Below are 24,872 nucleotides of genomic sequence, written 5' to 3'. Positions count from 1 at the left end.
TGTTTAGAGAAGCTTTTAATGTTTAATAGACTATGGGCGGGGAATGAATGAATGAATGAATGAATGAATGAATGAATGAATGAATGAATAAATAAATAAATACTGCTACAACTACAAAATAATAAAAATAGTAATTCTAACTTCAAACGTTGATTAATTAGTGACCAGCAAGACTGTGGCCCTACTTGGGCATTCAGTTTACCCCTGTGTAAGAGAGTACGCAAAAGGCAGCAGAGACTTGTTGCTAAGCCCCACCCCCTTCAGCACATCACATTTCGCACCATTTACAGCCCTCCTTGAGTATGAGAGGTTGGAAGTGGGGAGCCACCTCTCGCCTCATGAAGAACCTGGTTTTTCCAGGGTTTTCTAAACTGCCAGAAGAACTCCATGAGCAGAAGCTGCCACATCAGATCTCTGGCCTCAGTCTGTAAACGGGGAACTCAGCTACATTAGTAAAAAAACAAACAAACCAGCAATTTGAATGAATGCATTATAAACATGCAACACCAGAGACAAGCATGGCACCAGAGACCACAAAACCTTTCTAGAGCATTTTTACATAGGTTTTTTAAAAAACTTTTGTTATAACGATTAAATTTCGGACTTTGGTTATAAATAACAGGGTTTCCCCCCCCCCTGCTTGTAGATTCACCCTGGGTGAAAACGGCATGCTCCTGTTCCTTACGCACAAGTAAACTGAATGGCCAAACAGGGTGTCAAATTTGCTATACGGGTGGTACCTCAGGTTAAGAACTTAATTCGTTCTGGAGGTCCATTCTTAACCTGAAACTGCTCTTAACCTGAAGCACCACTTTAGCTAATGGGGCCTCCCACTGCTGCCGCGCCTGAGGTAAAGTTCTTAACCCAAGGTAGTATTTCCGGGTTAGTGGAGTCTGTAACCTGAAGCGTCTGTAACCTGAGGCATCTGTAACCCGAGCTACCACTGTACAGTTATATCTTAGCTTGAATCCTCGAATTTCTTTTCCAGTCAGACCCGAGCACTGTTGAGATGTATATGAACTAGCAGGTGTCTTGCGCAACCCAGCCGAAAAAAGCAAATGGCTGATAGTCAAATTTTTGCGGGGTGCACACACATTTGCAGCAGCTCCTCAGGTGCACTGGATACACAGACTTCTGGAGTCTATGTAGCTGGCATTAACTTTTCCAGGTTTGTGCCTTGCCTGGCGGAGCAGTTGAAGCAACATGGGGACCATGCCTCCCCCTCCCCAGGCTTATATACCCTCGTCTGATGGGTTCGTGCACACAACCTGAGACTTCTGCTGCACAGAAGTTGCTGCTGTGCTTCCGTCTTCAAGCCCCTCCTGGTTCTAGGGTATTTGACCTGCCTGTCCCTCACCTCAACACATAAACAGCGCATATGTATTCTTCCTCTTCCCCCACTTCCGGCAGGTCCTGAGCCCCGATTCCGTCTCTGACTGCTCAGACCCTGATTCCCTTCGCCTTGTCTCCTGCCTCGCGTGTGGCACCCAACCCCTCTCCTTGGTCAGCCTCCCGCCCCACTGCCTCTGCCCCTAACTCGCCAGAGCCCTGCTGGGACTCCGCTACATGGCCAAAGAAAAAATGCTTTATACGCATTGTTTATGCATTCTAACACTTGTGACACCAGATGGCGCTGTGGAGTTCTGTTTTCGCTCACCCGATTTCTCATACAAAGTTTGCAACGCATTTAACTGAAACGCTTCTTTGATGCGTCTAGATCCAACCCTGAACCCTGACAGCAAATGAGCCAAGATACTCACCTGAGGTGTTGATTAAAGTAGCACGTGAAAGGCTGAGAGCCAACTTCATCTTCCCAGTAAACCTGCCAGAGCTTTACATTTTCAGTGTTCTTCTGGTTTTCTCTTTTGCAGGGAGGGATATACGAACACTGTTGAAATAAATGGCATTAAGATGGCATCATTTTCGCTTGCGACAAGTAAAGACTTCAATTCTCTTTGGACATCCCTCAACAGTTTTTATAATTAAAGTGAAAGCATATGTTTCAGGACTGGGCAAAAAGACAAGCAGGAGGTTTAACTGAATACTGTTGCTGTTTAACAATTGTTACTGAATGCTCAATGGTCTAACTCAAAGTGGGTGGGTCTAACCTCTAATTTTAGACAAGTTACATAAAAGGAATGCATGCATAACAGAATAAATCTGTCATTCTGCACGTTTAAAAAACAGAGGATTACTTGCTGTTTTATCTCTAATCAAAATCTATGACTTTGAAACTGGAAACAAAAGAAAATACAGATATATGCGTGTACAAAATCCTTATGCAGTGTTATAATTTAGTGAGCAATGTGATGAAGTTAGCCACTGGCACACAACAGGCATGGAGGTATTACTCGATTCAGAGACAAGCAAAGAAGATTAAGGTGCAATGAAGTGCAAGGAGATTAAAGCTCCCACCCAGCTCGGTTTATCACGAGGATGGTGTTTAGTTCATTGCTAACCATAAATATTAAGGATATCTTGGCTGCTGCTGCTGCCTCTTCCAGAGCACCAGAAATAATAACTAAGTGAATTATGGGTAGCACAGGCTACACTTCAAAAACAGAATTCAGAGATCTGTCCACGTAGAGGTGGATCCCAGGGAGAGGGAGACTGAAGTTTCTGAGCACAAACATTATAAACCAATCTCAATGTCATACTCTTTTCCAAGCAGGCAGCTGGTTAGAACTCCACCTGTTCTCCAGGCCTAGTGGTTGGTGCTCTCCATCTTTATACATATAGTACCAACAAAGTGTTTCAAAGGAATGAATATTCATCAACATGGGCACAGATTCCCACCGCAGGCACTCAAGTTCACCTGAAGACCCTTAGACCAAATCCATCCAGCCTACCATGTCTAGTTTGACATTCCATGGCCTCAGACAGATGCCTTTCCCAGCTAGAAACCACACATACTTATTAGCTGCAGGTGGTGTCAACTGAACTTGCAACCTCCTTCATGCAGATCACAAGCTCTGATGATGGTGATCTATGGCCCTCGTCCCTCACCCACATCCTTCCCTCACCCCTGGGCTCTAACAAGCAACCTGCAGCTTGCCAGAGACAGACAGACAGACAGATCCTGAACTGGGTCTTTGTTAATGAAATCAGTGGCAAGAAAGGCATAAGGTTCAAACACAGTTACTCTTGTCCCAAGTCTCTTAAGCTGTCAGTCTTCGGCATGGATTAAAAATATAGACTGCTACTTAAGGAACCAGAAGAAGGCCACAATGACGTAATTTAATTAATTTATCTTCAAAACAAGATCCACAAAGCAGATGGGCTGAGGCTGTTTTAAGCCAACAGAATATATATAGTTATAAATATAGAGAGATACAGTTATATTTTAGGCTTTACTCCACCTTACCTGGCCTAATCCGTTAAGAACCAAAACAAGTTGAGGGCTGCATCAAGGTATTCTGATTTCCTCCAAGATGACAACTGTTATGGATCCAGCAGTCACACTCTTGGGGGAGAGAGTTTTGTTCCTTCGCATTTGTGGCACTTGCTAGTGCAGGAATAGACTTACTGGGTATTATGAATCTAAATCAGACTGTGATACTATAGAAACTGGAAAAAAATATTTTTACAGCTCCAATAAGTGTTTGGGGAAGATTTCAAATGGCAGCTAATTTGGTTTTGTTGTGTAGGAAGTACTCCTGAGACTAAAGTACACATTCTGCCCCTCCCCATAACTACTGGTTTGGCAGATGGCAGATAACCCTACTGAGAAGTAAAACAGGAGAGGGAGAGGGGCAGAAAAGTCATCTTTTAACATGGGTGGGGGGATGCACCAACAATTAACTTATTCATTGTACTGTAGGTTGTTGTTGTTGTTGTTGTTTTGAATAATTACAATGCATCTGGTTGCACGACATAGAATACATCATCAGTGGCATGTCTAGGGAAACACAATGCTGATTCACAGACGCATGTTCATCACTTGACTTCCGTGTGCAAATGTGTCGCCACAGATCTAAGAGCACGGATTGAGCTTTCGTATCACCCAATCCCAGTGTCAGCCTCAAAGGAAACACTTTTCAATTGAGTCTGCAAGTCCTCAAGGGTCAAACGATGACAAATGAAGTGGTGAATGATCAAATAATGTGCATGTATGCCTAACAAGATAGCTAGCTGATAGGAATAATCACCTTCCTTATATATCGGGAAAGTGATACCCATTTTCCATCCAGAGGGCATTTGCCCCATGTTGTTTATAGTTGTAAATAAGCTAGCCAGGATAGGCGGATCTTGTATTCTAATCTAGATTTCATCAATTTTTCCATCGGTTCCTCTGATGAATTCTTACGAGAATCCTTAACCGCCAGAACTTTCTTAGCCACTTTGCCCTGACCCTCAAACCAGCCAAGGTGTGTTGATTATGTGTAATTAGTAATTGTAGTCATTAGAGGATAAAAGTTCTACAACAATTCCCTGGAACAGGATTTGGATTTTTGTTTTAATGGAGAGATCTACTCAAACTGGCCCAAAATTGGCATACAGCAGAAGCACCGATGGAGCAGAATCACATCACTGCAAAACAAAAGTGTGCACCTTATCCTGATTGTTCACTTTTATAAGCCATCCTGGATTTTATTTTCTAGAAGGAGGATATAAATGATTTAAATAGATCTCTTGCAGACAAGTGGTTAAACAACAGTAAGTGCAGAGACATTGAACTGTCAGTTTTCACAATAAAGAGAAGTAAGCACTGAGATCTCCAAGGATCTGTATTAGAACTGGCACTATTTAACTTGACATACATTATCTGGAGTGAGCATGACCTCAGAAGTCATTGGTGAGGGACTTGGCAAGACACTTTTGTGGGGATCACACAGGGTCCCTGGACGTTTAACGGTCTATTGATCCCTGTGCCACCACTGTGCTCGCTTCCCCGCTGCCACCAACCTGTTACTCTCAGGTACACACTGAGTCCAGACAGTTGTTAAAACTGAACCAAATAAACAAGTTTATTTTATAAGTATTAACAAGTTTATGGTTTCTCAGATAATATTCTTGTCAGTTTCTTAACTTTAGTTTCTTTACCGGCCTATACCTTCCTAATACCTTCTGACTGATTATCTCAACTGTTTGACTGACTCCTCTTAACAGATTCTCTCACATCAGACTAGCCCAACCCACAGACTTACCCTCTCTGTCTCTTCTAACTCCAGACCGACTTCTTAACAACTCTAACTCCTCCCCTTGGGTTCCCATCGGTTAGTCATTTTACAATTAGTTAATCCTTTCCTTATGAATCCTTATGATGTCACACACCTAGGAGGGCAAACGCCACAACTATGTCAAAAGCTTTTTTTGAAATCCAAAGAAATAGTGTTTACCAAATCACCTCAACCCTCATACAAAAGGTGTGGAGTGCGGGGCTGAACCGACCAAAAATTGGTCTTTTTTACAGTGGTGCCTCGCAAGACAAAATTAATCCGTTCCGCGAGTCTCTTCGTCTTGCGGTTTTTTCGTCTTGCGAAGCACGGCTATTAGCGGCTTAGCGGCTATTAGCGGCTTAGCGGCTTTAAGAAAAAGGAAACAAACTCGCAAGAACTTGCAAGACGTTTCGTCTTGCGAAGCAAGCCCATAGGGAAATTTGTCTTGCGGAACGACTCAAAAAACGGAAAACCCTTTCGTCTAGCGAGTTTTTCATCTTGCAAGGCATTCGTCTTGCGGGGCACCACTGTAGTTGCAAATCAATATGGTTTGATTCTTGCAGCCACTAGCTGGTACACACTCTTGTTCAGGAAATGCATGATTTACATGGATTCATCCTGATACCTTTTAAAGTTTTGAAAAATACCCGTAGGAACTCACTATTGTTATCCCACTAAACCGTTCTTTTAACGTCTCTGTTGACTTACCACCCCACATATGTTACTACCCAGTTCAAAAGAGATTGATTATGCAACGTATGAGGATTTTTGGATATGGCTGGGTGGTTTTATTAGGGATCCGTAAAATAATCTAAATGTATCTCCTCTATGCAATTCTTCCAGCGTTTGTTTAGTTAAAATTATGCCTGAAGAATTTACTTACCTAAACAAATATACCCTCTATTATGTACTTAGTCTCATCCAATTAATTACACCGCAAACCAAAAGGGCGAAAATTTCTACAAGCGTATTAGAAACATCCAGTAATCCATGCTAAAAATATATTTTCAAGTTCATACATACAACATACTCACTCTTGGCTATTCACAACCACCCTTCATGTAGCAACACACAAAATTATTGCAGTCCATTTCTGAGCCTCTTTGATACTATTCTGTACATTTCAGGATCAACTCACACAACTACTGACACTGGTATGGGAAGACCTGGCCTTTCTGATGTTGCTGAACTAACAACTGCCCATCAACCCTAGCAACCATAGCCATTGGCCAGCAACATCTGGAGGGCCAAAGTTTCACCACACCTGCACTATATCTGGGCCTTAACCCAAGGGGGCTCATGTTAAATGGGAATCGTGGGCCCCAATTGTGACTGGGTGCCTTTTATATTATTTCTTACTTAACTATGAACAATGTTCTTAAAGAGACAGTGGATTCCTCTGCCCTTAGGCTGTCTCTTACAACTTTTAACACTGACATATGTCCTTATTAGTATAATTCGGAACCTTTGCATTCCTTCGTTTTGATGTGCAACATCAAAGCGGGATTGCTAAGCAGATAAAAATTAGGTTATCTCAAGGTGCTTAAACACCTGCAGCATAAAAGAATGAAACTCTACAGATCATCAAAAGGACAGTGGTTCACAAGGTTTTCAGGACTGTTAAAAAAACAAAAATACTTGAACTGTTCTATGCAGCTAGGGACTTAAACCCCTAATACCCTGCAATGTTTTCATAAGCTGGAAATGCCAGAGCAGCCCTAAGTATAGAAGTGAGTGTGTAATCATAGGACAGCTGCACTAAAAGTAACAACAGCAATGAAAGATGTCAGAATCACAGAACTGAAGAGTTGGAAGGGACCACGAGGGTCATCTAGTCCAACCCCCTGCAATGCAGGAATCTTTTGCTCAACGTGGGGCTTGAACCCACGACTCTGAGATCAAGAGTCGTCTTGATTTACTGAGAAAGGCAACCCTGCCCAGTACTCATTTCATTAGATTTGGAACTAGCTAAAGCACAACACGAGACGCGGGTGGCGCTGTGGGTTAAACCACAGAGCCTAGGACTTGCCGATCAGAAGGTCGGCGGTTCGAATCCCCGTGATGGGGTGAGCTCCCGTTGCTCAGTTCCAGCTCCTGCCAACCTAGCAGTTCAAAAGCACGTCAAGTACAAGTAGATAAATAGGTACCGCTTTGACGGGAAGGTAAAACGGTGTTTCTGTGCGCTGCTGTGGTTCGCCAGAAGCGGCTTAGTCGTGCCGGCCACATGACCCAGAAGCTGTATGTCAGCTCCCTCGACCAATAAAGTGAGATGAGCGCCGCAACCCCAGAGTCGGTCACGACTGGACCTAATGCGTCAGGGAACCCTTTACCTTTACCCTTTAAAGCACAGCACACAAAACACAACAGAGACAGGTCCTCTCTAGAGGTTGGCCAATTTTTTTGATATATATTTTTTTACAACTAATACTGAAGGTCTTGGAGCTTCCCAATGCCTCACTCAGTTAACAAAACAGACAAGGCCAGTCTGTGTATGTTATATTTCTGATGATATTGTCACGGCTGCTTTTAATTTAATTTACCATTTATTGTAATCTTTGGGGTGATTTTGTTTTATTTATCATTCACTGATATTTTGTTGACAATCATTTTGTAATATTATAAGCAAAACAAATCCTTGAATTTCCTTAATTGTTCCTTTTCGGTCGTATTCTGAATTGTTTTAGAATGGCAATGTATTTGGGGGTTGTATATTTTGACATTTCTATGGGTTATAAACTGCCTTGGGTACAATAATATAGAAAGGCGTGAGACAGTTAAAAAACGAAATGGAATGGAAAAGAAATTGGGAAAATTGGAATATCTCCGGCAGAAAAGCATGCAGCTGTGTCCAGGGACAAACAAAGTTGAAATGGGTTCATAAACCAGGATGACAAGAAGGTCCCTAGCTTTCACTTTCCAGGTAATCAACCACCTTTTATATCCCTCAATTATACAATATTTTACTGTGTTCCTTCTTTGAACCCCTGCTTCTCTCTCCCTCTCCCCGCAACTCCACCCCAAATTCCTCTTGCCTCTCATAGCTAATAGACACACACATAAATAACTTCAGTAAAGTTTTAATCTTGGTTGCATAGTTATTCTCAATTTCTTCCTTTAGCCTAACATTTTGTTGCTTGATGATTAAGCACCAAACAGTAACTCAGGAGTTTTGGTACAAACAATAAGTAACCCTCACAACACCCCTGTGAGTTAATTAAAAGCTACTGTGGCCATAGAACAGACCGGAAGAGCCTGAAAGACAGCGCACTAATAAAATTGCCATTCAGGTCTGGGGAAGATGTTCAAAGTCGTGCACTCCCAAATTTGGCTTTATACTCCCAACGAGTCCCCCAGAGCACAACATGAATAAGCAGTCGATGAGAAGGGTCTCTTGTGTCCTCATAGGTTAGCCCTATTCTCTACTGAATCCTTTTTGAAGCTGTTTTAGGTAGCACTTATTTCTAAAAAAAAAACAACCCTGCAGATATACTCAGACCTAAAAGGCCATATCCACAACCTCAGGTGCGTTGGGACCGGTAGTGAAGGAAACACTCTGCATATAAGGACTGATATATGTACATTATGGCGGGATGTGGGTGGTGCTGTGGTCTAAACCACTGAGCCTCTTGGGCTTGCCGTTCAGAAGGTCGGCGGTTCAAATCCCTGTGACGGAGTGAGCTCCCGTTGCTCTGCCCCAGTTCCTACCATCCTAGCAGTTCGAAAGCACGCCAGTGCAAGTAGATAAATAGGTACCACTGTGGCAGGAAGGTCAACAGTGTTTCCATGCGCTTTGGTTTCTGTCACGGTGTTCCATTGCACCAGAAGTGGTTTAGTCATGCTGGCCACATAACCTGGAAAGCTGTCTGTGGACAAACACCGGCTCCCTCGGCCTGAAAGCGAGATGAGCGCCGCAACCCCAGAGTCGCTTTTGACTGGACTCAACTGTCCAAGAGTCCTTTTACCTTTTATCTGTATGTACATTAGCCCTAGCAACGAAAGCAGATTCTGAGACAAAGCCTGGCGAGTTGTGGCTCAAGTTCAATCCACAAAAAGGAAGACAGGTAAACAAATGTATTTATTTTTATTTTGTAAATAAGTAAAATACTATGTCATTTGTCTTCACCAGCCCAGAAAGGAGAATATGAGCAACCCATGTCAAATAATTCATCTACTGCCCACCAGGAACCTGTAGGCTTCCCATTTGTGCTGATTTGTGGGGATACTGGAAGCCAACAGAGAAGGGATAAGGCAAGTGGCAATGGAGGAAACAAACCATTTCTGTTCTGATATCCCACAGCTTCTCCACAGGAATACTCACTGCCAGGCTTTTCAGTACTTTTCATGATTAACCTACTGCCTTCTTAGTCCTCTGAGTTTCAGTTTCAAGTTTCTTCACTTTTTTAATGTCAACTTCTGCTTTTACAACACTACTCTGATTTTGGAGAATGTTTCAACGTGGGTCGCATTTTATTATCATATAAGCTGCCTGAAGAATTCTAGGTGTGGGGTGCAGCAGTTATCCATGCTCTGGGTAACCACCTGGTTAAAGGTAAAGGTAAAGGTACCCCTGCCCGTACGGGCCAGTCTTGCCAGACTCTAGGGTTGTGCGCCCATCTCACTCTATAGGCCGGGGGCCAGCGCTGTCCGGAGACACTTCCAGGTCACGTGGCCAGCGTGACATCGCTGCTCTGGCGAGCCAGAGCCGCACACGGAAACGCCGTTTACCTTCCCGCTTGTAAGCGGTCCCTATTTATCTACTTGCACCCGAGGGTGCTTTCGAACTGCTAGGTTGGCAGGCGCTGGGACCGAACGACGGGAGCGCACCCCGCCACAGGGATTCGAACCGCCGACCTTTCGATCGGCAAGCCCTAGGCGCTGAGGCTTTTACCCACAGCGCCACCTGCGTCCCATACCACCTGGTTAGACTACTGCAATAACCAAGGTGGAAAATGCTCACAAATGAGCACAGTACACCTCATCTTTAAAAGCTTAACATGAGTCGACAGTGTGATGCAGCAGCAAAAGACACTGTAGAGTGTCCCAATCAAGGGAAGTCATAGTTCCATTCTATTCTACCTTGGTGAGAGCACACCTGGAGTCCTGTGTCCAGTTCTGGGTGCCACAATTTAAGAAGGATGTTGACATGTGCAAAGGAGGGCAATGCCACACGCAGCCTTCTGGATCCCATCAATGGTAACAAGTTACCCAGCCTTGTAAATAAGCCCACAAAAGTTACTAGCTTGGGGGGGGGGGGGAGCCTCCCTCTGCTGCAGCCAGCATGGAAATGCAAACCAAGTAGTCTTCTAGCAAGTAGACTTGCAGAGGAGGAACAGAGCAATCCGTTCCTCTTCCACCAACCTGTCCAGTTTCCATGCTTGTCGTGAAGAAAGGGACTTTCCTTTTTTTTCAAATTTTTTTATTGATTTTCCAAATTTATGACAAACATATAAAGAAAACATCAAAAAGAAAAACAAACAAACAAGCAAACATAAATCCTAACTGTAACAATTCCATTTTTGTTAACATTGTTGGGTGACTTCCTCAAATCCCCCTGGCTGAATTTCCATATACATCATTGTAGCAGTTTTCCAAAACTAATTTCACCTAAAATTTACTTAAGTCAATTAACCTCTTCATGAAGAAAGGGACTTTCCTTCCTTCACGGCTAGCATGGAAACCAAGTGGACTGGGTGGAAAGATCCATCTTGCTCCCTCCACCATGCTCAGTCGCCTGCATGGGATTCCTGATCGCCAATGGCTACCAGGCAAGTTGTAAGGCAGTGTTTACTTAATTGCTCCTTAAATTCTGAATACATTTTTCTTGATCCTGGAAAGGAGATTTATATACAGATGTAGGCATGGCTAATATGGAAGGTGATGTGCACATTGTGGTGCAGATTTGAGCCTCCTTTAAAAAAGGGTGGGTGTGTATTCTGCCTAAAACTAGGGTGGGATTGGGCAACATTGACTCTCATTGATTTTGATGCAAGTTGTCCAAATAAGTATGTTTAGGATTATAGCCTTTATTCAGCAACACACAAAATCTCGTCCATACTCCTTTCACCTGTAGTAAAGAAAGTAAATTGGAAAAATCTACTTTAATTGCTTTCTTTTCTGATCCTGGATCATCATGACCTATCATAGCAGCCATCATGAAAACCTAATACTTCACAAAGCAATCAGAGTTAGTGCTTTATCCATTCTAAACAGCAGGCGGGCAGAAAGGCACGCACATTTGAATTAATAGCAATGCTCAGAAGGCACCTTCCACCAAGAAATGGTGCCTATTTCCAAAGTAAATATTATGGTGTCTCTAATTTTGTTTAAAGGCATTAATTCTCACTGTAGCACAAATAGACATTTTAGTAATGTTCAATTAATTAAAATAATAGCTTGTCCATTTTTGTTTTTGTATTCCAAGCAGAATGAGGTGGGGGGATTGGACGGGATATCTATGGGTCACTTGCTTCCCAAATCTTGTATTGTTATTAGAGACTCAATGCTTTTGCAAGTGAGTGCCCATGAACTGAGAACTTAAGAAAAAAATTGAGGGGAAATCTTGTTCATGGATGATAATGACTACCAACTCTGATGGCTATTTTATACCTCCATTGTTGGAGGTGGTTTGAGCTACACTACACTCTTGCCAATTCTGCCCCTCCAGTCTTGCTGCTCCATTTCCCCCTCTCCTTTGGTTTCCCACTTGCCTTCTTCATCTTGCATATCCAGTTGGGAAAGAAGTAAAATTTGGTTGCCATGCAACCAAAGGACGCAACCTCCGTTGCACCCACATTGTGCCTTCTTTGTTTCCCCCCCTCAACCAAGAAAGATGCTTCTTATTCTCTACCTCCACCCTCATTAGCAACAAACAAAACAAAAACACAGCGGCAACGGCTTTGAAGGGTACAATGCACCTGAACAGAGTGAGAAACGCACAGAGGAGTAAAACAGCTCTACTAGAATCCAGACAATAACAACATGTAAAATGAAGATCAGCTATCCTTGAGCAGGCAATGGAATGAGAATTCTACAGAAGCATGGCAGGCTGATGAAAATACATACATGGTGGGGAACTTCAGGCCTGGGGGCTGAACATGTCCTGCCAGGCCTCTCTATCTGGTCATCAGAATCCGCCCCAAGCCCCTTGCCCCAGGCCCCACCCCTCACTGTTCCAGCTTTGCACTCTGAGTGCTTTTACCCATCTGACAGTGTTAGAAACTCAGATATATAAGCAAGGTGCCAAATGGCACCTTAAACCTAGGTTACAGTCACCACAACATATTGTCTATTAGCCAGAGGGTTGGACTACATGGCCCTTGGGATCAGTTCCAACGCTGCAGCTGTTTGATTCTGTGATCTCAACCACATTGCTTGACTGTAGCTTGTTCTTACAGCAACTCACTTGTCCCAGTATGCAAGAAGGAGAAACCCACATAGGGGAAATGGAAGTGGTATTAACTATGGGCTAAGGCAGAGGTTCTTTAAACTGCGGTCACCAACCTGTCACCCAGAAATCTCCACGCGGTCACAATTGGACCTGTGCCAGTAGCAAAATGCACCTGGCGCCTGCCTAGTTTCGAACACTGGTCTGGAATGTGTCTCTGAACTCTGATAAGGCCTTTTGCTTGCCTAGGTAGAGGATAGAGAAGGGCGGGTGAGCGTGTGGGTAGAAGCTCCCCTACTGCAGCAAGGTAACATTTACATGCATTGCTCCACCAACTTCTGCCCCCGGCCCCACTTAACCCACTGGCATGTGGTCCTTGGCATGTTGTGGCCCATGGGCTGAAAACCTACATATGCTCCTCTAAGGTGTGAGGATCTGAAATGTTCCAGGCTGCAAAGACAAGAGAGGCCGAGCTCTGCCAATAGAAAAATACATCTTCAAAGCCTGCTGGTAAATGGGAGGCCTCTGTGAGGCAAGGGAAGTTAGACACAGAGTAGCTTGACTAGAGTTTACCGGTAGACAAAAGTTTTACAAGCAGTTTATTCTCTCAGAATCCACTAGCTCTGAAGTCACCCTCTCCCGATACAAGAAACACTAACTCATGGGCAATGAGAAGCTCCACTAGTTGCAGGTCCCCTTTACCCTGTTTCATGAGTCTTGAAGATAAAGTCTGAAGCATCAAAGTAAGGAGCTATAGAAACAAGAGATATTGAGGAAACTAAGCCTCAATTGTGCTTCCTGTTGCACTTGGAGATGCCTCCAGTTCCAGTTAATGACCATTGCTTTTCAGGCTCTCTCTTATTTCTGCAGTTTATTTATTGAATTCATTTTCTCCCCCTTCTTCTCATCTCTTTGTTCATTTCAGTTCACCAGGCTTCCCCTCAGGTGTGTGTTGGCAAGAGAACATGCTGAGCAATGTCCAGCAACTCCCCAGCCCTCAGCCAGCCAGCACCCCTCAGCTTGGCCCATTCTATCAACTTGCTGCTGATCTTAGACCCATTTGCACCTGAAGTTAAAAAGGCAGAATGGTAACCCCGCTTAAAAAGTGGAGCTCACTTTTTTTAAAGAGACATGCAAGCAACATAAGAATAGCCGTGCTGGGTCAAACTAAAGATCCATCTACTCCAGCAAGCTGCTTCTCAAAGTATCCAATCAGATACCTCGACTGGGCGAAGGAAGTGAGTTGGCAGTCTCTCGAGAAACTTCTGCCCAGCTTCATGTTGCTTCATGGTATGTCCAGCCCTGTAACCACAGCTAAGCTTTGCTGCACCACTGAACAACTGGTTTTCTCTTTCCTCCTCTGCCCTGCATGTACAGTGGTACCTCAGGTTAAGAACTTAATTCATTCCGGAGGTCCGTTCTTAACCCGAAACTGTTCTTAACCTGAAGCACCACTTTAGCTAATGGGGCCTCCCGATGCCACCACACCGCTGCTGTGCAATTTCACCCTGAAGTGAAGTTCTTAACCCGAGGTACTATTTCCTATTTCTGGGTTAGCGGAGTCTGTAACCTGAAGCGTATGTAACCCGAGGTACCACTGTAAAGTTTTTGACTTTTTATGCTCAAAAGTCCTAACAGCCATTTATATCCTAACTTGATTCTGCTCAGCAGTTTCTTTTCATTCAGAACATCACGCTTATGAACAGCCTGGTGCTGTAAGACACCACAATCAATCACAATACACTCTTCCCAGCATTTAAATAAGGAACTTTCAGATTTGAGCCAAATATAAGGGACAAAAGAACCCACCCAAAACTTCACAGCATCTTTTTAAATGATAATGGGGCACCTTCTTTGTATCACTTTGAGGATGCATGTGAAACATGGTTGTCGCAGGAGAACAGCCATTCTAAGCGGCTCTTCCAGAGCTACCCAAACAATAAGACAAAGCCATGGGCTACTAGTCACAAGATGACTAGCATCTTTCTACTAGATTCTCACCCCACACCTTTCCCTGCTCATTCTCCAACGCTGGCAGGTCGCTCCCATCAGTATAGACAATAAGTCAGATGGAACAATGGTTTGACTTGGAATGAGGCAGCTTCTGATGTTCCTAAGCACAAAAGGTGTTTTTCCATTTTCTGAACCTGCTTAAAATATGTCTGTGCCACAAGGGAACGCAGCAATGATGTAAGTAAACGAGGGCAAGAAGGAGGAGAGGAAATGGAGGGGACGATGGTAGATGCAGGCAGGCACCAAGGTCAAAGCTAAAGAACAAGAGAAAACAAAAGGGATGATGACAAATCCAGTCAAGACTTGGGTTTTTTTTACTTATAGCTCAACTACCACAAGGAACAATATGTTTCTTATTTTACATCATATCAGGTCCTACCTTTAAGCAGAGTGAGGTAGCTACCTCAGGCAGCAGATACTGGGACAAGTAACATGCCCCTGCCCCTGGAGCCATTTCTCTTGAGCTTCCTTTGCCCTTTCTATCTTCCTAAGCTGGTGACTTGGCAGTGGCAATGTTTGCTTGCTGCTGGCATGAGTTGGTGTCATGACCCTAGAGACCAGCAGTGACCAAGCCACTGAGTCAGAAGCTATAGCGCCACCAGTTGAGGAGCTGGACCAGGTTCCTAGCTCTGAACACGAGGCTGGCAGACAGGCACCTGCCGAACCAGATCCCACAGCACTATAGAAGCAGAGCCAGGACCCTTGTAGGCACTTCTCTGGACCCAAGGAACTAACTGCCTCCCAGAAAGTGCACCAGATGAGAGACCATGCAGCAAAGGAGAAGCATCAGTCTTCGGGTCAGAGGGTTGGCCTTTCAAGAACTGCAATTCTTCAACAAAAAGGGAAGAGCACAGAAGAGATGGAATTGGGAGCAGACACTCAGAAGGTCTCAATTCACCTCCAGCCTTCAATGGAGAAAGTTGCTCACTAGGAGCTCTCCTTGGTGCTGAAAGTACTCAACCTGCCTTGTTCAGTGATCTCTTCCTGGGGAGCAGAACAAAACAGCTGGCCGGCCATCTTGCCTAATCGCCTTCTCGCAACGCATCACAGATAACACTGTTGGGAAAGGCCCCTGACCAAGGAAGGAGGTCACGCACTTCCAGCAGACATTGCACATGTGCTCAGATTGCCCACTCAGCTGATGCATACTGGTGCTACCATTGCTACATTATAGCTATTGTTTGAGCAGGAACCAATGAGCATGGTGTTGTAGGGCAGGTGCTGTGCATGCCGCATGCCCTGCTCTGCATACCCTAAATTTGCCAGCTGTCCCCAAGTGCAGTGGAGGACACTGTCCCAATGCCAGGGTTGATAGGAAGTTTCAGCTGTCAGTCCGATCAGGCTGTATGCATGGAATGAAAGGATAGCACTATCTTGTCCTTATTTTCCTAGTAGTGACTGCCTCTGCTTCACTGCTCTTAAAAATCACAGCGACTACCTTGGATGTTTCCAAGACCTACCGGTGGACCTGATCCTGCATTTTGAGAATTATTAGAGGCAAATCAGATCAGAGGTGAAGACGAATAGCCAGAGTTAGCTTATAAGAGCAGAAGTCCTAGGAAAGTGGACACACCTTCATTGCCCATCTAACGGGCTTACTGTAGCATGAACCTTAAAAACCAATAGCCCATTTAATCTGATGCTTGAGGTGGATACAGGAGGAGATAGCTATCCATTTATTTTAGAGGTTGCCTCAGGAGTAGCCATGATTCTGCCACCCACCTTTTTATTGCTTTGGCCCCAATCCTTTTTTTTTAAAAAAGCAAGAGCAATTTATTTGCCATCTACAACTTTTGCAATGAATAATGGACAGAGAGCTTTCGCCACCCGAGGAAAAGAAAGAAACCAGTCACACGTTTAAATTGCCACTACTAAAGAAAAAGATGGTGCAAGTAAGAATCTCACGGCATTATCTGGATTTCATTAGCGCACATAAATTGCAGGATGTTCTTCGTCTCTCCTACAAAACAGAGCCACATTGCTGTGTGGTTTTTTTTAAATAAAACTCATGTTAATTCCCCCCCCCCAACTTGCACACTGGGTTTACGGGCCTGATGAGAACAACTGTAAGTGTACCCCCAGAAAATGTGAGGTGGAAATTTGGAAACATATGCCTCATATAGGAAACTTGGTCAGGCCACTGTTACAGGTTGCAGCTGCCTTTTGGGTATACGTTCAAGCAGCTGGGAATTTGCAGCTGGATGCAGTGACTCAAAGAGTCCAAGTGAACTTACCTACTTGAACTGCAAGTGGATAAAAGTGCAACAACAAAAAAATTACAATAGTAGCAGCACCCAACATTTGGATATTCAAGTGCTCAAGGTGCTTCGTGTACGCTGCCCATGTGTGCACATAGAGCAAAGCCAAACCATAGGTCAGTGCAAATGTGCGGACTCCCCGTGAGGAGATCACACCCATTTTGCTCCTCCCTGGTCCTTTTAACTCAGTGCAGCACACCAGCCAAGCCAAGGTTTGGCTTAGCGTGTCATCCAGGCATGGGATTGTAGTTAGGATTTGTTCTTGGCTAGAGCTCGTGGTTAGCAAGGAGAGAGTTTAACTGCAAGCCCAGGTTCAAACGACACACTCAGAGCCAAACCTTGGCTTACCTGTGTAGTGTGTGATTTAAAAATTGGGGGGGGGGGGAGTAAAGCAGGTGATCTACACGCCAAACCCTGCAAGGTAAATCTGTATAAACACCTCTCATATTTCAGATGGGAAGTGGTTCCCCAATGGCTACCTAGGGAGCTTGGGGCAGAGATGAAATCTGAACTGGGGACTTTCTGTTTGCAGCTTAATCCCTTTATTGCAACTGGGATACAAATATATTTAAGTGAGATATCTGTATCTCAGTGGACATGGCCCAAGCCTGTCACGGTTGCCTCCACTACTTCTAATAGATTCCAGTGCCTCAGGCAACGATCAATCAATTTTTGGCTCCTTCCCTGAAATTAATTAGAAATCTCCTTTCCTTTTAAATCAGGTTCTGCCCAGATTCCCCTCCAAATCCAGGGCTACTTTAACACCAAACCCTTAGCAGGCACATCCACTGCCAAGAAGAGGTGAAAGAACAAGAACAGAAATGATTTATGGGGGGAAATTTGAACATTCACACTATACAAAGAGAACAGTGGGCAATTTACTTCACCCAGCTCAGTTTTCCGATCTGTGAAATAGGAACACCAACACCTTACTTCACAAGGTTTTAAGTAGCAATAGTAATATTCCTACTTCCGCCTGCTTCTTGGGAGAAAAGCAATGACAAACCTAGACAGAATCTTAAAAAGCAGAGACATCACCTTGCCAACAAAGGTCCGTATAGTTAAAGCTATGGTTTTCCCAGTAGTGATGTATGGAAGTGAGAGCTGGACCATCAAGAAGGCTGATCGCCGAAGAATTGATGCTTTTGAATTATGGTGCTGGAGGAGACTCTTGAGAGTCCCATGGACTGCAAGAAGATCAAACGTATCCATTCTGAAGGAAATCAGCCCTGAGTGCTCACTGGAAGGACAGATCCTGAAGCTGAGGCTCCAATACTTTGGCCACCTCATGAGAAGAGAAGACTCCCTGGAAAAGACCCTGATGTTGGGAAAGATGGAGGGCACAAGGAGAAGGGGACGACAGAGGACGAGATGGTTGGGCAGTGTTCTCAAAGCTACCAGCATGAGTTTGACCAAACTGTGGGAGGCAGTGGAAGACAGGAGTGCCTGGCGTGCTCTGGTCCAGGGGGTCACGAAGAGTCGGACACGACTAAACGACTAAACAACAACAGTAATATTCCTCCTGTGGCAAATAGAAGCTTCAGATGGGGGGGGGGGCAATTTGCATCAGGACCATGATGCTGCAAGGAGGATTCAAACCTGCATGCTCATGGGTCCCAGGTCCGATCACACACACACTCCACCCCTGCAGCTATTTACAGTTTTAAAAAGATACAAGCAATGCCAATGCACTTGTTTAACATCACTTGTGGTTCAAACCCTAAGGAGCCCAGGGTGGCGAATGTACCCTCCCTTTGAAATTTATCCCCACAACAACAACCCTGTGAGGGAGGCTATGCGGTAAGAAAGAAAGAAGGGATGTCCCAAGGTCACCCGGTGAGCTTTGCCACACAATAGGGATTTGAGGCACTCTAACCACTACAACATGTGAGTATTGGGCAACCTTCCTTACCCGTGAGGTGTAATGAGAGGGCAGAACAGCTCTGTAAGTAACAGCGCTCTGCACACTCTCAGGAACCCCGTTATACCACATGTTCCATGTTCCTGCAGCGATCACAATCAGGAAAGCGGGAAGGAGGCGCAGTGAGGAAAGACATCCCCACCAGCGCAAAATGGCATCGGCGCAAACTTTCCAAAGCTGCGCTCGCTGCGCCTCTGGCTGCTCTGAAAAGAACCGGAGCTCCGGCTTCCTATTAGAGCGGGCGACTTCTAGAGCGTGGGCGGCCCAATGGGAAGGAGGTCCTGCATTCTATGGAACGGACAGGATGTTCTGGGCTCCGGGGCTGCGCTCTGGACTCGGGTCCCCAGCCAGTTGGACAGATCCCTGGCAAGCTTCTCTGGCACTGACGAATCCTCAAGAGTTGCCAGCTGTCTCGAGTCCCGGAACATCCCCGGAGCCTCCTGACCCTCTTTCTGGCTCCGAGAGTCGATCGTTGCCCGCAGAGTCCAGTGGAGACACCTGGGGACGCACGGAGGCGCAACAGGCTGCCCCTGCTTACACTCGCCCAACTCCAGGACTAGGGCACGAATCCCGCCTGTGGACCTTTCTGCGGATCCCCTGGCGGATCGGGCCGGGGAGTAACGGGGCTTCCTTTCTCAAACCCCCAACGCGCCCCTGTTCAAATCACTCCCGTTCGCCCCCCCTCCCCAACCTTTCTCCCTGGGTCCCAAGATTTCAGCGGGTTGCCCTCTGCACGTGCCCAGAGGGCGCTCCCGCTGGCGAGGAGCGCTTGGCGAGGAGGGTTCCGGGGCTGCGCCTCCTCCGGGCTTACCTTGGGGTTGGCGAGCAGCTCGTGCTCGTCCTGGTGCAGCAGCGCCCGGGCGTCGGACTCGGAGTTGTTGACGTAGATCTGGAGGCAGGGGTAGAGCGCGGTGCCCTTGCAGTCGGCGCCGCACGTGAAAGTGCACTCGAAGAGCTCGCCGACCTGCTGCACCGACACCACCGTGCAGTTGGCCGCTTTGCCCTGCAGGTCCTGCAGGGCCGGGTTGAGCCAGCAGAAGCCCAGGATGAAGAGAGACACGATGCCCGTGGCGATGAGGAACAAGCCCAGCCGGATGCTCTTGTCCTCGGCTTCGGTGTACTCGTAAGACACCCGGATCTTGGCCATCGGGATCGCGGGAGGCGGCGAGCGAACCAAACGGAAAGGCGGGCGGAGGAGGAGGAGGAGGAGAGGGGCGGGAAGAGGAAAAGCAGCAGAATCGGCGAGGGGCTTGGGTTTTGCTTCTGGCTCCTTCGCGTCCAAAGCGGGGAAGCCCCGCAAGACCCGCTCCGTCCCGCCGCCGCCCGTTCGATCCCAGCTGCGGGACTAGCCCTGGCCGGGCTCCAGCCCAGGGGGAGGCGCCTGGGGCCGGCGAGCAGGCAGGGAGGCTCCCCTCGCGGCGCGCCCAACAGGCCTTGCAAGGCGGGAAAAAGACCCGGGCGCCTTGCGCTGCGCTTCCCTACTCCCGAGGACAGGGGGCTTCCCCGGAGTCTGGCGGCTCGCGGCTCGCCTCCCACCGACTGGATCCGAGCTGGCTGGGAGCCTGGCGACATCTGCCACGAGGTAAGCGCCTTACGGCGGAGGAGGGAGCCCGAGCCGCCGCGCTGCCCTTGCTCAATCTCTTCCCTCCCTCCTCCTCGCCCCCAACCGCTGCGGGGGGGGGGTGTAGGGCGGGGAGGGGGGCTCGCCATTGACAATCGGAGAGAGGGACCCAGGCAGGCAGGCAGGCGGCCCCACCTCCTCCTCCTTTTCCCTCCCCCGCCCCACCCCCCGCTCCCTCATCTCCAGTGAAAGCGGACAGGGACAGCTCGGCCCAGGATTATCTCTTGTTTTAAATCCCGGAAGTGGAGCTTGATTACTCGCCCCGATTAAGGGCGTCCGCAGGGAGGCAAGTCTTGAATGGGGGCAGCGCCACGTGCAGCTCATTCAAGCGCCTCCAAGCGAGGAGGGCGGGGAGGGACGCGCGGGAGTCGCGCTGGAACGGGAGCGAGCACGTGGCTCGCAGCAGGCGCTCGCCGCCCCCTCCAGGCCGGCTTGCTCCTCTCTCCTTTTTTTTATGAAGGGGTTTTAGCCGCTTTAATCTCTTGGAAGAGACCGAGAAATCTCATTCAGTAATTTCTCGTTCTCCTCCCCCACCCACCCTTCGTGCCCTCCACGCCCGGCCGGCCCAGCTGGCCAACCATCAAGCTCGCAGCAGCAGCAGCAGCAGCAGCAGAGACGGAAACCACATGCGCATCCCACCTGCTCTCTTTCGCCCGCGTAAAAGTTTCCCAACCGGAGCCGATGCTTTACATGTGCACTGGAATGATTTGAAATAAAGGAGTGCCCGTTATAAAATATGATGGTGGTGATTTCCTGGCAAGAAAACTTTAGTATTACTATTATTTCAAAGTGTCGCCATCTCTTGGAATAAGGCAGTGGCGTAGCGTGGGGGGTGCAGGGGGGGCCGGCCGCACCGGGCGCAACATCTGGGGTTCGGGCAAATCCATAGGTTAGGGGGCGCAAATCCACGGGTTAGGGGGCGCAAATTACTTGCCTTGCCCCGGGTGCTGACAACCCACGCTACGCCACTAGAATAAGGGTTTGCCTTACAGGGCAGCTGGGCGGTGCCCCGTGCATATTCCGCGCTCTTCTTCCGATCGTTCAAATGGCAAATCCCGGGGCAAGATTAGCTCAAACTGCACAGTCCACCTGGGCAGCGACGGGGAAACCTCGTTTTTTCTCCCCTGAGCAATGGATAGTATCTCTCTCGAGAACGTCCCCTATCCACGCCCTGGGCTTTAGGGCATAGCTGTCAACCTTCCCTTTTTTGCGGGAAATTCCCTTATTCCAGCGCCGTTTCCCGCTGCTTCCCACTGCTATCCCGGATTGTTAGATATCCCGTAGACTGTCCCCGGGACAGGTGAGGCTGCTGATCCCTTATTTTCAAATCTGAAAGTTGACAGCTATGCTTTAGGGCTACAGAGCAGCAACAGCCATGGGATAAAACAACCAAAATGTCCTTACAGTGAAGGGAATCTAAAGCAACTCCAACAAACAAACACAGCAGTACCATCCCAAGAGTCTGCTCAAAAACAAAAAAGCCAAATATACAAAAACCCAGTGGCAGGAATTGCGACTAGCAGTAATGAAACAGAGGGAAAAGAGATTCTGGGAACTGGTGGCCTGGGTTTAATGGAAGAGAGTTCATCACAGGAAGCCTCAATTCCTGCCTCTGATTGGGTTAAATATTTCTCCAATCCAAGCCAGGGCCAGCCCAAGATGTTTTGCTGCCTGAGGCAAACCAGATGATGACACACATTGGTTGGTTCACAGGCAGGGCCCTGCCTCTCTAGTGGCTGCTTTTTCCCTTTGCTTCCCTGAGGGATAGGGCTGCCATATTTCAAAAAGTGAAAACCTGGACAGAAAAGTTGTTGGGCTTTTTTTGCAAAATCTCAAAAAAAGGAGGTAGTTTTTGAGCTATTTTTAAGGAAAATTGCCAAAAAAGACACTGCTGACATGGCTTTTCCTGGACTTTTCAGCAATTTCTGCCAGGACACTGCTCCTGAAGGCCAATTGCCAGCTATGTCCGGGAAATTCCAGGCATATGGCAACCCTACTGTGGGAGATAGACCCAGCAAAGGGGCTTGGTTCACAGCAGCTTCATCTATCTCCCTCAGGTGTGGATCTGCCAGCCTTCCCAACTATCCAGAGTCTGCCACCCAAGGCAGTCACCGCCATTCGCCTCATCAGGCCTACAACAGGAGAGGGAACAGTAGAGGGGTCAGGCAAACTCCCTGTGGCAAGATAAGGGAACTGCAACAACCACAACACATTCCCCATCAAGTGCTCAGTGGGGAGAGGGTCTTCCCTGTGGTGGCACCCCCAGATTTGGGATCCAGATTTCCTGGCAGCAGTGGGAGGGCACCGAGTTAAGCAGTGCTTTGAACTGTAGGTGGCTGCATACAAACCGTACATTTAAAGCACGCCCCTCGCCCGAGAAACCTGGAAATTTATAGTTAAGGGTGCTGGGAATTGCAACTGTGGAGGGTAAACTATAGTTCCTAGTCTAGCACTCTAACCCACTCCTCCACACTGGAGATCATGGGCTCTGAAAAAGTCCACCATGCTTTTATTGGGTAGTGGGAGCAGGGAGACCAGAGGCATAATCTGGATGGGCACTGCTAATCCAGTAGATGTTCCTATTTGCACACAAAAGGTAAAGGTAAAGGTACCCCTGCCCGTACGGGCCAGTCTTGACAGACTCTAGGGTTGTGCGCCCATCTCACTTAAGAGGCCGGGGGCCAGCGCTGTCCGGAGACACTTCCGGGTCACGTGGCCAGCATGACAAAGCTGCATCTGGCGAGCCAGCGCAGCACACGGAAACGCCGTTTACCTTCCCGCCAGTAAGCGGTCCCTATTTATCTACTTGCACCCGGGGGTGCTTTCGAACTGCTAGGTTGGCAGGCGCTGGGACTGAACAACGGGAGCACACCCCGCCGCGGGGATTCGAACCGCCGACCTTTCGATCGGCAAGCCCTAGGCGCTGAGGCTTTTACCCACAGCGCCACCCGCGTCCCCTAATTTGCACACAAGCCTGAGCTAAATCCAACTTGCGTCTCTTAAGAAGATCTGATGGATGGAGAAGCAGAGGTAGAGCTGGACCGGCCTTGGTACGTAACTTACACACACACACTGCTGCATGATACAGAACGCTGCTTCCCGCTCAGCAGCCCATCAGCATTCTTCATCCTTAACAACAGAAGCCATGACACTTAATTTCTCACCACGAGAGCCCAGCAGTACACTACAGGCAGTCAATAACCACTTTATCACTTGAGCTGGCCGCTATATTATAGATTCCCCCTTTCTGTGAACTCAGCTGACTACTGCAGTTCCTTCAGAATGCAACTTCGCTTCCTGGACTTTTGTTCAAGAACACATGTGCGGGTTTTGTTTTAAATCTAAAAGTCAACAGTGTCAGGAATCAACGTGGAGCGACCAGGTCATAAGGAAGCATGAGTTCAGAGTGGATTTTTACAGGCCACAGTTCAGCACTGGATGTGGAGTGTGGAAGTATTCAAAGAAAAGCATATAACTAGGCCTGCAACCCAAAACTAAGGACCAAAGGAGATGTCTTTGCATTGAAGATGCAACACAGATTGCAGACACTGGAGGCTCAGCCATGTAGAGGGAATTTAACCCTTCCCCTCCTCTGAACCTGCTCTTTGTCAGGGTGGGGGAAGAGATGTGATGAGGCAATCCCCCAGACATTTAATAAGTTTCATATAAAGATATATGGCAGAAAATGTCAAGGTATTGTAACCTACAGCATGGAAGTTTCCTTCTTTTCCCCAGTGCTCCATTTTTAGGTTTTGTTTAATGATTTGCTTTTCATGCCACCCCCAAAAAGTCAATAAATGAACCCACAATTCTCCCTTTCACCTGCTATTCACACAAGCAACTGCGTAACAAATTTATTATAGCCTGAGATTTCATCTTATGGCCATATTAAATAACATTTCTCACCTTTAAGATGCCACAAGGCTCCGATGTTTCCAGAGAAAAGTATTATTTCTATCTGTACATGACATGTTTTCACCCCTCCAACTTGTGCAATGCCGTAGAGGAAGCATATACAGTACATAGTATTATGAGGAAGGTTCATAATTCAAGAAAATTGTCTTCAGAACATGACAATATGCAGTTACTGGAAGCTTGCAAAGATAAGCTCACTGAGACACACTCTTTCTCTCTCAAAACTTTCTGAATGAATCTGTAGAGATTTGCACTAACATCTGGTTAATGCAAGATTTAGCCATTTTTGCAGTTCTTGTTCAAAAGAACAGTGTTTTAGTACAGTATAAAACAAACTGGCATAGCTAAACTTTTGCAAAAGGAGAAGCTCTGCTGTATAACCATTGCTAGAAAGCTGGGCAAAGCAACCCCATGGTCATATTAAAGACCACCACATCAACCTTGGACCTTTACATCAATGGAGCTAGCTAGCATCCTATGCTTCCTCTGTAGCATCAGAAGAACTGAAGAAAATAGCTTAAGAAGGGGGAAAAGAGGGATCAGTCAAATGAACTCATTCATGTATTTACCCAGCACACCTCTTCATTCACCCCCAACCTCC

The 24,872-nt window shown here is 46.8% G+C and overlaps 1 protein-coding gene across 1 annotated transcript in view; it reads right to left on the bottom strand.

Annotated features, from left to right (window-relative positions):
* KCNMB4 (potassium calcium-activated channel subfamily M regulatory beta subunit 4) overlaps window positions 1–20,823 on the bottom strand; it is a 29,038-nt gene extending 8,215 nt beyond the window's left edge. The window contains exons 1-2 of the mRNA XM_028746822.2: window positions 19,547–20,823; window positions 1,761–1,888 (exon numbers count right to left, since the gene is read on the bottom strand). Coding sequence (XP_028602655.1) covers window positions 1,761–1,888; window positions 19,547–19,882 — 464 coding nt within the window. The 5' untranslated portion in view covers window positions 19,883–20,823. The remainder of the gene's footprint in view (window positions 1–1,760; window positions 1,889–19,546) is intronic.
* Between the last annotated feature and the right edge of the window lie 4,049 nt (window positions 20,824–24,872).

The sequence above is a fragment of the Podarcis muralis genome, chromosome 10 (genome assembly GCF_964188315.1).
Source record: "Podarcis muralis chromosome 10, rPodMur119.hap1.1, whole genome shotgun sequence".
NCBI lineage: Eukaryota > Metazoa > Chordata > Lepidosauria > Squamata > Lacertidae > Podarcis > Podarcis muralis.
This window is presented reverse-complemented; position numbering and strand designations above follow the sequence as displayed.